We start from the raw sequence: 14,634 nt of genomic DNA, 5'->3' as shown, positions 1-14,634 counted from the left end.
CACAGCACTTCCAAATGCCGACAACCAAGGAGACCATAAGTTAGCTGGCTGGGGCAAAACTTTTACTCCCTTTTGCCTTTGTTTTGTTCCCTCCCTCTTCTTTCTGTTATAGATTGGAATAAACTTGGTGGGGTACCCCCAGTCCAGCCCAGACTGTAAGGGCATACCCTAACGTATTAATGCTGGGTGATGGCAATACATATGCTGCGGATTTTGTTATATTGGCAGGGAATGTCCTGGGGCAGCACGCACTCCTTGGGGCAGCAGTTTCAAGACATTTTTATGTCTTCAATATTAATAGCCCGAAGCAGTGCAGTCCCACCTGGGTGCTGACAGATCATGCAATTTATGAAATGGAGGGAACTGTTTCCCCAGCCGTGGTTCCTCCCTGTATCCTTACAGACCTGTAGCACAAATCAGGCATCAACAAATGATAACTTATAGATGGCTAGGGCTGGATATGTGTCCAGAAAGCCGATCACGTGACCTTCGCCCACACTGCAGTTTATTAGAGTTTGAATGTTAAAAATATGTTAAATAGAATTGTTGATATAAACCAGTTTTTGCAATGCATCTTTTAGCCATATATTGTAATAACACAGTTGGAAAGGTGTTTTATCTCCGTGTTATTAATATACTGTTCTCTTTTATCTCAATGTTTTTAATATTGTTTTGTTTATATTTATATTGCTTGATTTATATAAAAATGATAGAATAAAAATGTACTTCTTGCGCATCTTTGGTCAAATTGTTAGGATATTTTATCACAGACCAGAATATTCAATATAGATGTAAACACATACAGATAAAACACATAGAATTTAATTGTGATAAATAATGATGTAATATTGATGATCAGCAATAAATAAATATTGATTTGGCTAATAACTAATTAAGGATGAAAAAGAGCCAAAAATAATAACTCATAAATCATAACTCCTAAATTTAGCCCTGCACTGCAGGTAATATAACCAAAATCTTGAAATAGAAACCCAAACATTATGTAAATTTAACACTGAACAGTCTTGTTAAAATAACCCAACAATTGGGTTAAATCTTTATCCCAACTTGCTGGCTTAATTGCATAACCCATTTCACTGGGTTAGGTGGACGTGATGAACAGGATGTAACACAGACTTACATTTCCTTTGGGAAATGCACTTTTCTGTTTAGTTCCGTTATACCAATGAAACCGGGGCAATACCAAAGAAAATCTGTAAATTATTATTCCGGTGTAGTAATGAAAATCAGAATATGAACAGAAACTTGAAATCAGTTTTTAATTGATGTATAAAGTATTACCTTATTGTATATTTGATTATACATGATTGAACATGAAGTAGGGGTAATATTTCTTTCAGATGTCTTACATTTCATAAACTGAAAGTCAATGGTAGTAAGATAATGACAGAAGCAAAATTTTGCAGATAGTTTCTGTGCAATTAAATATCCAGTTATAAATCTGACTATGAATGTTACCCTAAAGCGTTAGTACCTTCAGTACAGCCAGGTTTATCTTCATTATTAATATTTTTAATACAAACAGTAACTTTTAAAGTTTTAAAAGTGTAAATGAAACTCGACTGTTAGACTGAGCTGCTTTTTGTCAATCAGCCTGTAAATTTGTTTTTATGTTACAGAAATGGTGCTGATTAATGATTAATGAAAATCAGAATATAGCATATAATCATTTGAAATCAATATTTAATTGATATATAAAGTATTACCTTATTATATATGTGATTATACATGATTGAACATGAAGCAGAGGTAAAGACAATGCATTATAAATCATATAAATATTTCTTTCACATGTCTTAATTTCATAAGCTAAAAGTCAATAGTAGTAAGGTAATGACAGAAACGGAATTTTGCACTTTCAATTACAATGAGTTAAATCTAACTACTGTATGAATGTGACCGTAATGTGTTAATGCCTTTATTATAGCCAGGTTTGTCTTGATTATTAACAAATATTTTTTCATTTAAATTTACTTTTAAATTTTCAAAAGAATAAACAAGACCACAAGGTACTTTTAGAAACTAAACTGTTAGATTAAGCCTGTAATTTTATTTTAATGTTACAGAAACAGTGCTGATTAAAACAGTTGAGGATGTCAGTGGCCACAGAGTGACATCAATGAGAGGGAGAGGAGGGGGAGGGTGAGGCTGAGGAGGGCAGAGAAGTGCTGTCCTGCTCTGCTGGGCTGTGGCAACAGGCCCACTACATCTTCAATGAAAGTGCGGAACGCAGACATCGTGGTAAAGACCTGCTGCGATGCCGCACGTGTGCTGGAGGTACCTGTCATTATCACTGCACCCTGGAACCATGATCCTCTGCTCTTTGAAACCAAAGGCCCCCCTGCGTACCCCTGTGATGAGGAGAGGGAGGCAGAAGGAGCGAGAGAAAGGCTAAGGCACAGATACATCTGTAAGGGAGCAGCAGACACTGTCAGCGCAGAGGAGGATGAGCATGAAAGCGGCAGGAACAGATTCATGGCCCTACCGTCAGTGAGCTTATAGCTGCAGTGCAGATTTTGTCAGTAGAGGTGGTTGTACAGTTTTCCACTGTCGTCTCCTGCTGCTGAAGACTTTGGCCTGGTAGGTGGGGGGGGGGGGGGAGGTGTTGCTTATTACTTGAAAAATCTTCCTATATTCTATACTCAGTGACACCATTTCAAAGTGAGACAGGTGGGCACACAATGACACGCTCACCTCCGCCCTGAACACTGCTTGATCCTGTCACCCAGCACTTTGCCCCACTGGTGAATACGGTATTGCTCAAGTCCAGGCACACAGGCTGGATGTAGTTGGTCAGGGTCACACTTGTGGCCAGGCGGAGCAAAGCGATGTTAGCGCCTGTCAGGCTGCTCAGGCTGATGTTAGTCACCCCAAGTGACACATTCATACCCAGAACCACTGTCCACTGGCTGATGTTGGTCACTGAGCTGAGGTTGAATGAGTTGGAAGCACAGAAAATCGAAATGTTAGGATGTTGCACTGAAGGTTTAGATCCTAATAGGTGTGTGTCGGCATAAAACTTCATAAGACATAAAAATATAGCGTCATGTTGGCCTTGTGGCTGACCTGTTGAAGCACTGGGCTGCACTCATGACGTATCTCTGTGAGATGAGAGTGCCGCCACAGACTTGGACTCCATTAATCAGCAGGCTGACCTGCCAGGGCCACATCCCTGCTGCTACGGACCCACTGCTCCCGCCATTGTTCAGTGGGGCGAGACCACATACATCCGCTGAGATGAAGGAAGTGGGGGAACAAAGGCAGAGTATTACTACAATACCCTGGATCGTCCACTTGAGATCTATGCTGGTCATACTCCGTTACTCTGCCTCTGAAATGCAGTTACAACATTAACCAGTGATCAGCCAATCAGAGAGAGACAGCACTTGGTACAGTTATGTGAAGGCTTCCTGTATTGTTAGAGGTTTGCCTGAGGAAGGCAATCACATGACAGGCACAATAAGAATAACCTATGAACTGGTTGTGTGTGCTGTTCAACAACATTTAACGTTTGATGGTCGTTGTGATTAGTACAGATGTTGTATGTTGTCTTTCTCTTTTCAACAGACATGGAAGCAGATTTTCTGTTTTGTTTTTTTCTTGGTTTGTTTTTTTTTTTTTTTTTTTCCTTTTGTTTTTTTTTTCTGTTTTCTTTCCATTCCTCTCTCTCCCTCTCTCTCTCTTCCCTCCTTCTCCTTTGTCCCCCCCCTCCCTCTCCTTCTTTTGAGGAAGTAAATAAAAATATAAAATAAAATAAAAAATAAATAAATAAATAATAATTAAAACAAAAAAAATAATAATAATTAATAAATAAATAAATAGATACAGTCCCCCGCAGAGGGGGGGTGGAGGAGGGAATATAAAAAAAAAAAAAAAAAAAAAAAAAAGAATAACCTATGAACTTCATGGGAAATTAAACCTGGGAAATATCAGACACTCACGCTTGGCAGTGGTGGTTGTGGTGGTGGGAGTGCTTGGAGTTATGGCAATGGACGGTGACGAACTGCAGGAGGTGCTGTTGTCACTGTCCAACCCACTGGAAGTAAATGTCACAAATCCTGGTTGGTTGTTGGTGATGATGGAATTGATCCAGGTCTGATAACGAGACACTCTGGTGTAGACCCCAGGGTGTTTGGGCGGGGCGCATTTATAGCCAAAACTCACAATCCCAGCCTGGATCCAAACAGACCCCTGTTTGACCACCAGGGGGCCTCCTGAATCTCCCTACACAGGTATAAACAGAATTCCATCAAAACTGTAACAGATACCAATCATACTAAGCTTCTGGCTACACACAGGAGCACATGATCTAAAAAAGGATTGTGCAGAAGCTACCGCACCTGACATGAGTCCTTTCCTCCTGCTAGCAGACCAGCACAGATCATGTTGGCTGTGATGATGCCCTTCCCATTCAGGCAATTACACATATTGTTTCCAACTATTGGTATCTGTACTTCCTGTAGGGTGCCAGGTGAGGGGAGGAACACTGAAAGAGAAAATCACCAACAATGTTAACCCTATCCATTTTTGGAACATTTTTTATACCTTTAATTTTAGACTTATTACATTGTATGTACACGAGTTAGCGACATATACTTTATGTATTTTTTTTTTTCAGGACATTCTAGGCTACTCAGATATGTCATAATTTGATGTTTAAATTCTGACACAATACTGATATCATCATTTTATGAGGAAAAACTGCTTGCGCCTATTGAAATTTCTCAATTTTTAGTCTAATCTAATATAAGAATTTGCAGGCACTACAAATATTATCTTCCGACACCTTTCAACAATGAGATCCCTTTGATGCTTTGTAGGCTCTTTGCAAACTGTGGCTTTTTCTGTAGGATGCAGTTGAGTAAATGTCAGGGAAATCTTACAAGGACAGCTGAACTTTATTTGGGGTTAATCTGAGTCACTTTAATTGATGGCAAGAGTGTACCCAAAAAGACTGAATGCTGTAATTAAACCAAAAGGTGCTTCAACAAAGTATTAGTTTAAGGGTGTGCACACTTATGCAACCAGCTTATTGTTATTTTTAAATTTTTCATATATTTCCACCTTAACAGATCTGTTTATCTTTCAATTTAATTGTACAGGTTATAGGTCACATTAAAGGTAGGAAAATTCTATTAAATGGTTTACCGTGGTCTCATTTTTTATATCTCAAAAACCTGGCATTGTAACATGGGTTTGTACACTTTTTATATCCACTGTATATTCGTTTTGTTTATATCTACTGTTGTGATGATAGTTGGTAGTGCATGGATCATTGTGGTAGTGAATATGCACTTTGTTTTCTGGGGTGCGTTTTGGTAGAAAATTTTTTATGAATATGCCTCATTTCACACAAGATTGAAATTAACATCCTAACCAGGGTTAGTTATTGAAATGAGGAGTAGTGCTGACAGTGTTATGCCTGGTTATGAATATGATGACATACCAGTATAGTTAACATCTCCCCAGCCTGTGACCCAGGTCTCAGTGCCATTGTAGAAGGTGCTGCTGCTGGCTGCCAGGCAGACAGGCTGGACATAGTTGGTGAAGGTCACAGTCGTGCTGAGTTCCAGCAGAGCGAGGTCATTGTCAAATGTTTTATTGCTGTATAGTGGATGAATAATGATTCTACTGAGGGTTTTGACTTGTTGATTTGGGTTTGTACCATATAGCTGCTGACGCCCCAGATAAACATTCCAGTTGGCTGTATCTGTGCTATAGGAGGCAGAGCATCAAACAGTCAAAAATCAAGTTAAATCACACTTTTTGAAAGCTGAATATTTCTCTGATTTTTTGTATGAGATTTAACATTGATACTCTTATATAAAATCACCTATATGACTCACCTGGAGAAGCAGTGGGCAGCAGAGAGCACCCACTTACTGTTGATGAGGGATCCTCCACACATGATCTGATATGTCTGAAAAGTCTGCAGCAGATTAGCCTGCCAGGGCCAATTGCCCGGGGGTGCGTTCTCTCCCCCCACTATCCTGGTGTTAAGAGGAGCCTGACCACACACTGGGAGGGGGGAGAGGTGAGCAGGTGAAGAGCTGAACATGGACTGACTGAAAGTCTGTACAATATTCTAACAGACATTACTGTGCCAGTTTTAGATATTGGCCAATTAATTTGTTAAGTACTAGTTCACAAGACAAAGTATTAGTGTAATTTTGTGTTTTAAGGGATGGAACAAAGATATGATATTAACAAACTTACCATTCAGTTGTGCATGTGACTCTAAAAAAATGGGAGAGAACAGCTTTGGTTAATTACTATAATATGACTGAAAATGTTTTCATAATGATTATGCCTATTTGTGTCGTACATGTCTAATCTCAATATGACAACTATTTAAATAGTTGTAACTAGAGCTGTGCGATATGACAAAATAATATTATCACAATATTTTTTTGTCATATCAGTTGATATAGATAATTATCACAATATATTTAAAGTCATTATTTACTTCTAAGCTCAATTTTTCTTTAATTATTCGCTTAGATTCAGAACATAAAAAGGCAAGAAATTGAATGGACTGCAAACTAAAATCTAATTGTACCAAATAAATCAAACAAAAAAACGTAACACTAGAAAATGCCAACAGTACAGTGTGTAGTTTTTTTCTCGGACTGCCTTCCAGGGAACGTGTTTGACATTGCGGGTACTGTCGTTACAGCTTTGGTCAAAGTAGACATGAAACACTGGATATAGTTACTTTTAAATTATGCTAACTACATCCAATTTTTCATGTCCACTTTAATTACTGTAATGTCACTGAAAATGTTTTCATGATGATTGTGAATTTCTCTGTCTTACATGCCTAATCTCAGTGTGACTCTTTTAAATAGTTGTGACCTTTCCATATGAGTACCTTTTAATGACATGAACAGAAACAATGGCAACTCTCCCATCCCGTATGTCAACATACTGTTTCATCTTTTTAAAATCAGATATTTTTAATACCCAACCTGGAATGACATGTGTCACTTAGTGTCTACAGGCTTTACTCAAAGCAGAAGCTTCAACAGCATGAAATGCAGTGAAGGCAGAGCATGTGAAACACATTTTTCTATGGAAACTAACCCGCACACGTTTACAGCTATGTAACGAAGAACCGCAGTCATTAAGTACCTTAATCATTGTACTATGAGGTCACGAAAGTCCGGAGCTCGCCAATTTTTTTAAGAGATAAAAAAAAAATTCAAAATTAAATATTCACCTGAATTAAAAAATCAGCAGTTGAAAATGTTTCTGGGCCAATTTAGTTCAGATATGTTTTTGTAGTGTCTACTGTGTGTGTGTGTGTGTGTGTGTGTGTGTGAGCGGGTTTACCTATCATTATGGGGACATAATGTCCCCATAATGTGATAAATATCTATTTTTTTCCCTTATGGGGACTGGTTTCCTGGTCCCCATAAGGGAAAACTCTATTTTATAAAAATTGGTGACTGCTATGAAAAAACTAAAAATGCAAAAACTTTTGTATTTTGTTAGGTTACTTATGGTTATGGTTAGGGCATGGTAGGGGTTAAGGTTGTCATAGTTAGCGTTAGCATTTTTCCCATTGAAATGAATGAGCGGTCCCCATAAGGATATGTTTACCCTACATGTGTGTGTGTGTGTGTGTGTGTGTGTGTGTGAGAGAGAGAGAGAGAGAGAGAGAGAGAGAGAGAGAGCTAGAACATTCAGTATCAGCACGAGAGCGGACCCACAACTCATGAACCGCGCGCGTGCACTTCACTGAAAGAAGTCAGAATTCACGTGGTGTGCGTGTGATCATGCAGCATTGTGAGGGAGGGTGCACAGGGAATATTATTTGGTAGGACAAGACAATGATCACTGTCACTGTCAGGGACTATACCTGTCCGGCCCTGCCCTTCATGTCTCTTCCCCCTTTGGCCAGCAGGTGTTGCTAGTCATCCTGTTCCCTCCTCTGTTTTTATGCTAGACCCATTTTGTGTTTTCCATGCTCCCTGGAATGGCTCAATGGGTTGAGCGTATAGCACAAATGCTATAAACATCCTATCATGGATTTGAGGCTGGTTGCAAACCAACCTCATCTGTTTAATTCCTTATTTGCTTTTTTGTTTCCCAGTGTTTTGTTAGTTGTTAGTTTTTCTGTCCTAGGTTTGCCCTGTTCACATCCTATTTGGTTTTGGTTTTGCTTATATATGTTCCTAGTCTTCTCTAGCGTTGATAAGCCTTAGTGTTTTTTAGATTCCCTGGTTCCTGGTGTTCTTAGTCGTAAGTTATTTCACTTGTGGCTTACTGTTCTATGGCCTTGTTGATTAGTTGTTCACACCTGCCCTTTGTTAGTCATCATCATCAGTGTATTTAATGGTGCATTCGTTTTTCTCTCGGAATTCGGAAATTCCGAGTTGAGTGACTTCACGTCCGACAATCTCCCGTTCGAGCTACCCACATCTCGGAACAAACATGGCTGTCTACATGAACATGTTGCTGTGTGTTGTTACTTTATATTTTAGCAGATTTGGAGTTTTCCAAATGGAGAAAATGGAGAAATGGAGATTTTTCCGAGAGACAAACAAGAAACACGAACCACATTAAAAGCTTTACAAAATATATTAGTACATTCATAGCGATATTCTTTTTTCGAACGGTAAACAAACTACAAACAAACCAAGTCGCCATGTTGAAATTACGTCACAGGGGCAACTCGGACAACAAAATCTTGTCCGACTTCAACGTCATAAAAGAGGCGTGTTTCCGACGGGAAGTGACGTTTTTCGTGACGTTTTGTGACGTTTTCAACCGAGTTCCGACTTGGAGAGAAATAATTGAACGCACCATAAGTGCCTGCCTTTGTTCATTTCCCCAGTCAGTCATTGTGCTTTGTTACCGTGTGTTATGCTGTTGGTTTCTCTTAGTTCTGGTCCTTGTGTTGCCCATTTCCCTTTGTATGTTAACTTTTCTTTTGGTTTTTTTTTCCCTTTAGTTTAGGTCCAACCCCTTGTGGTCCCTTTTATTTTGTGGTTTCCTTTTGTGTTGTGTTTTGTTTAATGAACCCTTTTAGTCTCTGAGCTGCAAGTGGGTTGTCCACCTTTTTCCTTCTTGCACCATGCCCCACCAACATAACAGATCATTATCTGTAAAAAACATTCCAAAACAATGACCTGGTATAGCATCTGGAGTACAGATAATTGTAAGAAACATTAAATATAAGCGCAGGCTAGGCTACTCTGGTCATGTTATAGGTTTGGTTTCTTTTGTATTATGCCTAATTTAGATTAGGCTAACTAACGTTTCACATGATGTCATTAAATAAAAATAATAAACAGTTTATGAAGGGGACGGTATCAGTGATAGTGTCCATAGAAACATTTCAAAGTGTATTTGATGTTAGCTTGTAATATTATGTTAATATCAAGCATTTCTCTTACATTTTTATCTTTATATATGGTTAACCTTAATTGACATGCTTCATAGCCATAATATTCTACTGCTCTATAATGTTCTTATGACATAGACCTAATTTCATTCAGTAAGGCACATTCATTTAATAGGTGTAACTCAATTCATTGATATAAACTCTAATTTAACACTGCCTATCCCACAGAAAACAAGCTGCACAGAGCAGGGCAGACATGTCAAAACGATTAAAACAAAACACGTTAGATACAATTCTTATAAAAATCCTAATTTACATCAGTCCCAAGATGAAGAAATGGGTAAAGAGGGAGACAGCCAGCAGGAAGGAATGGAGGAGGACAAAGAGCAGAGGGATGGAGAAGTGGAATACAGGGAGGAGAACCACTCAGAGGAGGAGGACAGAGAGCAGAGGGACAGAGAGGAGAGACGTACAGCAGGGAGGCGGGACAGGACAGAAACAGAGAAAACTGACATCAAACATACCGGACTGAACTGTAAAAACCGGGAATCTCTCATCTTTCTCTCTCTCACACACACACATTGTAGGGAGGGTTAGTTCAGAATTTGTGTTTTTCAGATTTTCAGCACCAATACGAATTCATTTCTTGTAAATAGAAGTAGGCCTCCTGCATGTTATGTGTGATTGACAAGACCCACCCCCTCCCAATCCCCCACCCCTGGGTCGCGGAACTGGAAGTCAAAGTCAAAGTCAGCTTTATTGTCAATTCTGCCACATGTACAGAACACACAGAGAATTGAAATTACGTTTCTCACATACCCTTGTTAAACAGAAAACATTAATACAAAAAAAGTATAAAAATTTAAAAATACAAGTAAGAAAATATGAATAAATACAATATATAAGTAAGGGCACGTGGCAGAGAGTGCAAATCAGACATAAAGTGCAAATAGAGCTTGTAAGTATGATAAGTGATAAAGAGCAGCCTTGAACAGACAGAGTCGTTATGAGGTAGGCTATGAGTAGGATGAGGTAATTAGCAGACCAATGCTACACAAAGTGACTGGTGCAGTTCAGTGAGTATGTGTGGGTGTGAGTGTGTGTGTATCAGAGTTTCAGAAAGTCCGTGGGGCAGAAGAGGGGAGTGAGGGGAGTGGGGGCAGAGCCGGGAGAGAGTTGAGCTTCCTGACAGCCTGATGGAGGAAGCTGTCCTTCAGTCTGCTGGTCCTGGCCTGGAGACACCGCAGTCTCCTCCCTGATGGCAGCAGGCTGAAGAAGCTTTGCATTGGGTTGGTGGGATCGGCTGCTATGCAGAGAGCTTTCTTGGTGAGACGGGTACTGTAGATGGCCTGGAGGGAGGGGAGAGGGACACCAATGATCCTCTCAGCTGCTCTCACAATGCGTTGGAGGGTTTTATGGCAGGACGCCTTGCAGGCTCCAAACCACACAGTGATGCAGCTCGTCAGGATGCTCTCAATGGTGCCTCTGTAGAAGGTGAACATGATGGGGGCTGGTGCTCTTGCTCTTCTTAGTTTGCGAAGGAAGTTGAGACGCTGTTGTGATTTTTTGGCCAGTGCAGTGGTGTTGTTTGTCCAGGAGAGATCCTCAGTGATGTGTACACCCAGGAACTTGGTACTGCTCACTCTCTCCACAGACGCACCATTGATGGTCAGAGGGGCGTGCTGAGTGTGCGCTCTCCTGAAGTCAACAACAATCTCCTTCGTCTTCTCCACATTCAGAGAGAGATTGTTGTCTCCGCACCACGCGACCAGGCGGCTCACCTCGCTTCTGTAATCGGTCTCATCCCTATTGCTAATGAGACCCACCACAGTCGTGTCGTCCGCCAACTTAATGAAGAGGTTGGAGCTGTGTGACGGTGTGCAGTCGTGGGTCAGCAGGGTAAAGAGGAGGGGACTCAACACACATCCCTGAGGGCCCCCCGTGTTAAGAATGATGGTGCTGGATGTGTTACTGCCGAGTGAGATGTTAAAGATGTCTGTAAAGGTATCACTGAGTTCCATTGCACAGTCTCTCAGTACGCGACCAGGAATGTTGTCAGGACCCGGAGCTCTGCGTGCGTTGACCCTGCTGAGGGATCTCCTCAGTGAACTAAGATTTATCAAGTGAACTCAGTGAAGTGGCAGTGAACTGGAAATGAGGAAGAATGTAAAAAAAACAAACAAACAATACATTATAGCGCTTTTGATAGAACTTTTAAACCAGGGATATATAGATCATGGTTCAAATTACAGGGGAGCTAAGTTTTTTTTTTTTTTTTTAACTATACAAACGAGAGGAGGCCATTCGGCCCATCGAGCTCGCTTGGGGAGAACTTAACTAATAGCTCAGAGTTCTTAAAATCTTATCTAGCTCTGATTTAAAGGAACCCAAGGATTCAGCTTGCACTACGTTATCAGGAAGACTATTCCATACTCTGACTACACGCTGTGTAAAGAAGTGCTTCCTTAAATCCAGTTTGAAATGTTCTCCCGCTAATTTCCACCTATGGCCACGAGTTCTTGTATTTGAACTAATGCTGAAGTAACTATTTGGTTGAACAGCATCCAAACCTGTTAGAATCTTATAGACCTGGATCATGTCCACCCTCAGTCTCCTTTGCTTGAGGCTGAACAGATTTAGCTCAACTAACCTTTCCTCGTATGACATTCCTCTAAGACCAGGAATCATTCTTGTGGCCCTATGCTGCACCTTTTCTAAGGCCGCAATGTCCTTTTTAAGATATGGTGACCAAACCTGCACACAATATTCTAGGTGAGGTCTCACCAAGGAATTGTATAATCTTAGCATTACCTCCCTTGACTTAAACTCCACACACCTGGAGATATACCCCAACATCCTATTGGCCTTTTTTATTGCTTCCCCACACTGGCAAGAATGAGACATGGAAGCATCAACATACACACCAAGGTCTTTCTCATAATCAGCTACCTTTATTTCAGTAGGTCCCATAAAATACCTGTACTTTATATTTCTGCTCCCTACATGGAGTACCTTATATTTGTCTATGTTAAATTTCATCTGCCAGGTATCGGCCCAGTCACTAATTAAATCAAGATCCCGCTGTAGCTGCTGAGCCGCTAGTTCAGTATCTGCTACACCACCCACCTTGGTGTCATCTGCAAATTTCACCAGTTTACTGTATATATTGGTGTCTATATCATTTATGTAAATTAGGAACAATAGTGGTCCTAAAATTTAACCCTGCGGTACCCCACTATGAACGCAGGCCCACTGTGACATTGTGCCTCTTATAACTACTCGCTGCTTCCTATCTGTTAACCAGTTATCAATCCAGGTCGCTACAGTTCCTAAAGTACCTGTCGCTTTGAGTTTAAATAAGAGCCTCTTGTGGGGGACAACATCAAAAGCCTTTTGGAAATCTAAGTTGATGACATCATAGGCCTTCTTATCATCAACTTCCGTAGTAGCTTCCTCAAAAAACTCCAACAGATTTGTTAAACAGGATCTACCTCTCCTAAATCCATGCTGGTTATCTGTCATGGTTCCGGGCGGCTCGGACACGAGAACGAGGCATGGTGCAGGAAGAAAAAGGATGGACGACCTACTTGTGGCTCAAAGAACAAAAACAGGGTTTATTAAACTGAACTAATAAAAACACAAGAAAGGACTAACAAAACAAAGGACCACGAGGGATCAAAAACTAAAAGGGGATAAACTAAGACTACAAATCACAAATAACAAAAACTGGGCAGGTACAGTAAGCAGTATACAGCTCTAACCTCACAAGACTTAAGACTATCACAATCATCAAACAACAATCAACTACAAAATCAGACACAAGAACTAGAGAAACTCAAATGAAACACTAGGGAGCAACATACAAAAACAGAGGAAGTGGGATTCAAACACAGCCCAAGGATCACAAGCAACCACATGCTCAACACATTAAGCCATGTAGCCAGACAGGAAACAGGGGAGAACAAAAGACCAACATGAAGAACCGGATGACCAGCAATGCCTGCTGGCCAAACAGGGAAGGGACACAGGGTGGGACAACGGGGGCTGACCCTGACATTGTCCCTCAACATGTTATTTGAGTCCAGTGGCCTGTACTACGAAGGGGGTTTAACCAAATCAGACTTAACCCCAAGGTAATTTGCGAACGCGAGGAAGACAAAATCAGGTTCACTCCATCTGGGCTAATCAGTACTACGACGCCAGTTAAGAAGTTGATTTGTTAAATCGGTGTTAACTGCATTGGAGTTTGTGCGCGTTCACATAAATGGAGCACGTTCGGCAGCGCAAGGCACCGTTTGACTCATAGCGCGATCTCCATATGTTTCACGGAGGAAGACTGCATGCTAATTATGCAGGGTTATGAGGAGTTTAAATCAACGCTGTAAAGAAAGTCCAATACCACTGCAGCCAACAAAAGCAGGCAGGCTTGTTGGCAACGTATTGACAACGGAGAAAATGCATACGTACATTTTCACGGTCATAAAACGTGGTCTAATATATCTCACGACCGAGTAATAACTATGAAGTGTTTTCTGAAAAGAACTGAAATACTGTTAATAGGCTAATTACAGAGGCTAACAGATGCGACACAATTCAGAAGTTAGCCTACCTATTATATGCTGTTGAGTAATGTAATGCTCCCTTTAGTTCCATTACTGTAATGTCACTCATAATGCAAACCTAATGTTAACAATATCTGATCCGACTTCAAATGCAATAGTAGTGGCCGGAAAGCGTACGTGGCAGCAAGTAAAGATGAAATATAAAACATCATGTCAAGTGGTAGGGCTGTGTATTTATATTTCTACTCATTATGAAAGATTTGTTGTGTCTAGCCTCCACTTAATAGCGTGTTTCTATGTTTTACAGCTAATAACAAAAAGGTGTCTTTTCATATATGACACTTAACAGAAGGTGAGCCATTGTTTAAAAAACAATTAAATGATTTACAACAGGACAAAACAGAAGCATATATGTGTAGTGAGAAAACGACTAGGGACCTGTCACCGCGGTTAAGTTAGCCTCATATTCCATATTCAGTTTTCTGGCTTTAATATCTTTACGGAAGTAAGGTGGGCGTTTTTAATGACAGAATTGTGATGTCCATTACGCAGACATCGATGCACACCAATTATTTTCCGCTTCAAAACATTTTGTGATTTGTGCCAAATCATGTTAATCGCTAATATAATATAGGTCCTTTCAGCTGTAATGATATATGGTGGTTTAGTATTTTGGGCTCATGGCGACTGTTGCACACCCTT

General features: G+C 40.4%; 2 protein-coding genes across 4 annotated transcripts in view; both read right to left on the bottom strand.

Annotated features, from left to right (window-relative positions):
- LOC111836829 (transmembrane protease serine 9-like) overlaps positions 1-14,634 on the bottom strand; it is a 153,435-nt gene that overhangs the window by 29,605 nt on the left and 109,196 nt on the right. The gene's annotated exons all lie outside the window — the stretch shown is intronic.
- The window catches only part of LOC111842655 (transmembrane protease serine 9-like), a 33,013-nt gene continuing 19,645 nt past the window's right edge, over positions 1,267-14,634 (bottom strand). For both annotated transcript variants that reach the window (XM_023809506.2, XM_072705071.1), the window contains 9 exons: positions 6,238-6,258; positions 5,868-6,039; positions 5,468-5,736; positions 4,362-4,507; positions 3,963-4,245; positions 3,088-3,253; positions 2,716-2,948; positions 2,507-2,598; positions 1,267-2,372 (listed from right to left, as the gene is read on the bottom strand). In XM_023809506.2, the coding sequence (XP_023665274.2) occupies positions 2,118-2,372; positions 2,507-2,598; positions 2,716-2,948; positions 3,088-3,253; positions 3,963-4,245; positions 4,362-4,507; positions 5,468-5,736; positions 5,868-6,039; positions 6,238-6,258 (1,637 nt within the window). In that variant the 3' untranslated portion in view covers positions 1,267-2,117. The remainder of the gene's footprint in view (positions 2,373-2,506; positions 2,599-2,715; positions 2,949-3,087; positions 3,254-3,962; positions 4,246-4,361; positions 4,508-5,467; positions 5,737-5,867; positions 6,040-6,237; positions 6,259-14,634) is intronic.

Source organism: Paramormyrops kingsleyae, chromosome 22 (genome assembly GCF_048594095.1).
Source record: "Paramormyrops kingsleyae isolate MSU_618 chromosome 22, PKINGS_0.4, whole genome shotgun sequence".
In the NCBI taxonomy this organism is placed as follows: Eukaryota; Metazoa; Chordata; class Actinopteri; order Osteoglossiformes; family Mormyridae; genus Paramormyrops; species Paramormyrops kingsleyae.
The sequence above is the reverse complement of the archived record's forward strand: the minus strand, read 5'-3'. Positions and strand labels throughout refer to the sequence as shown.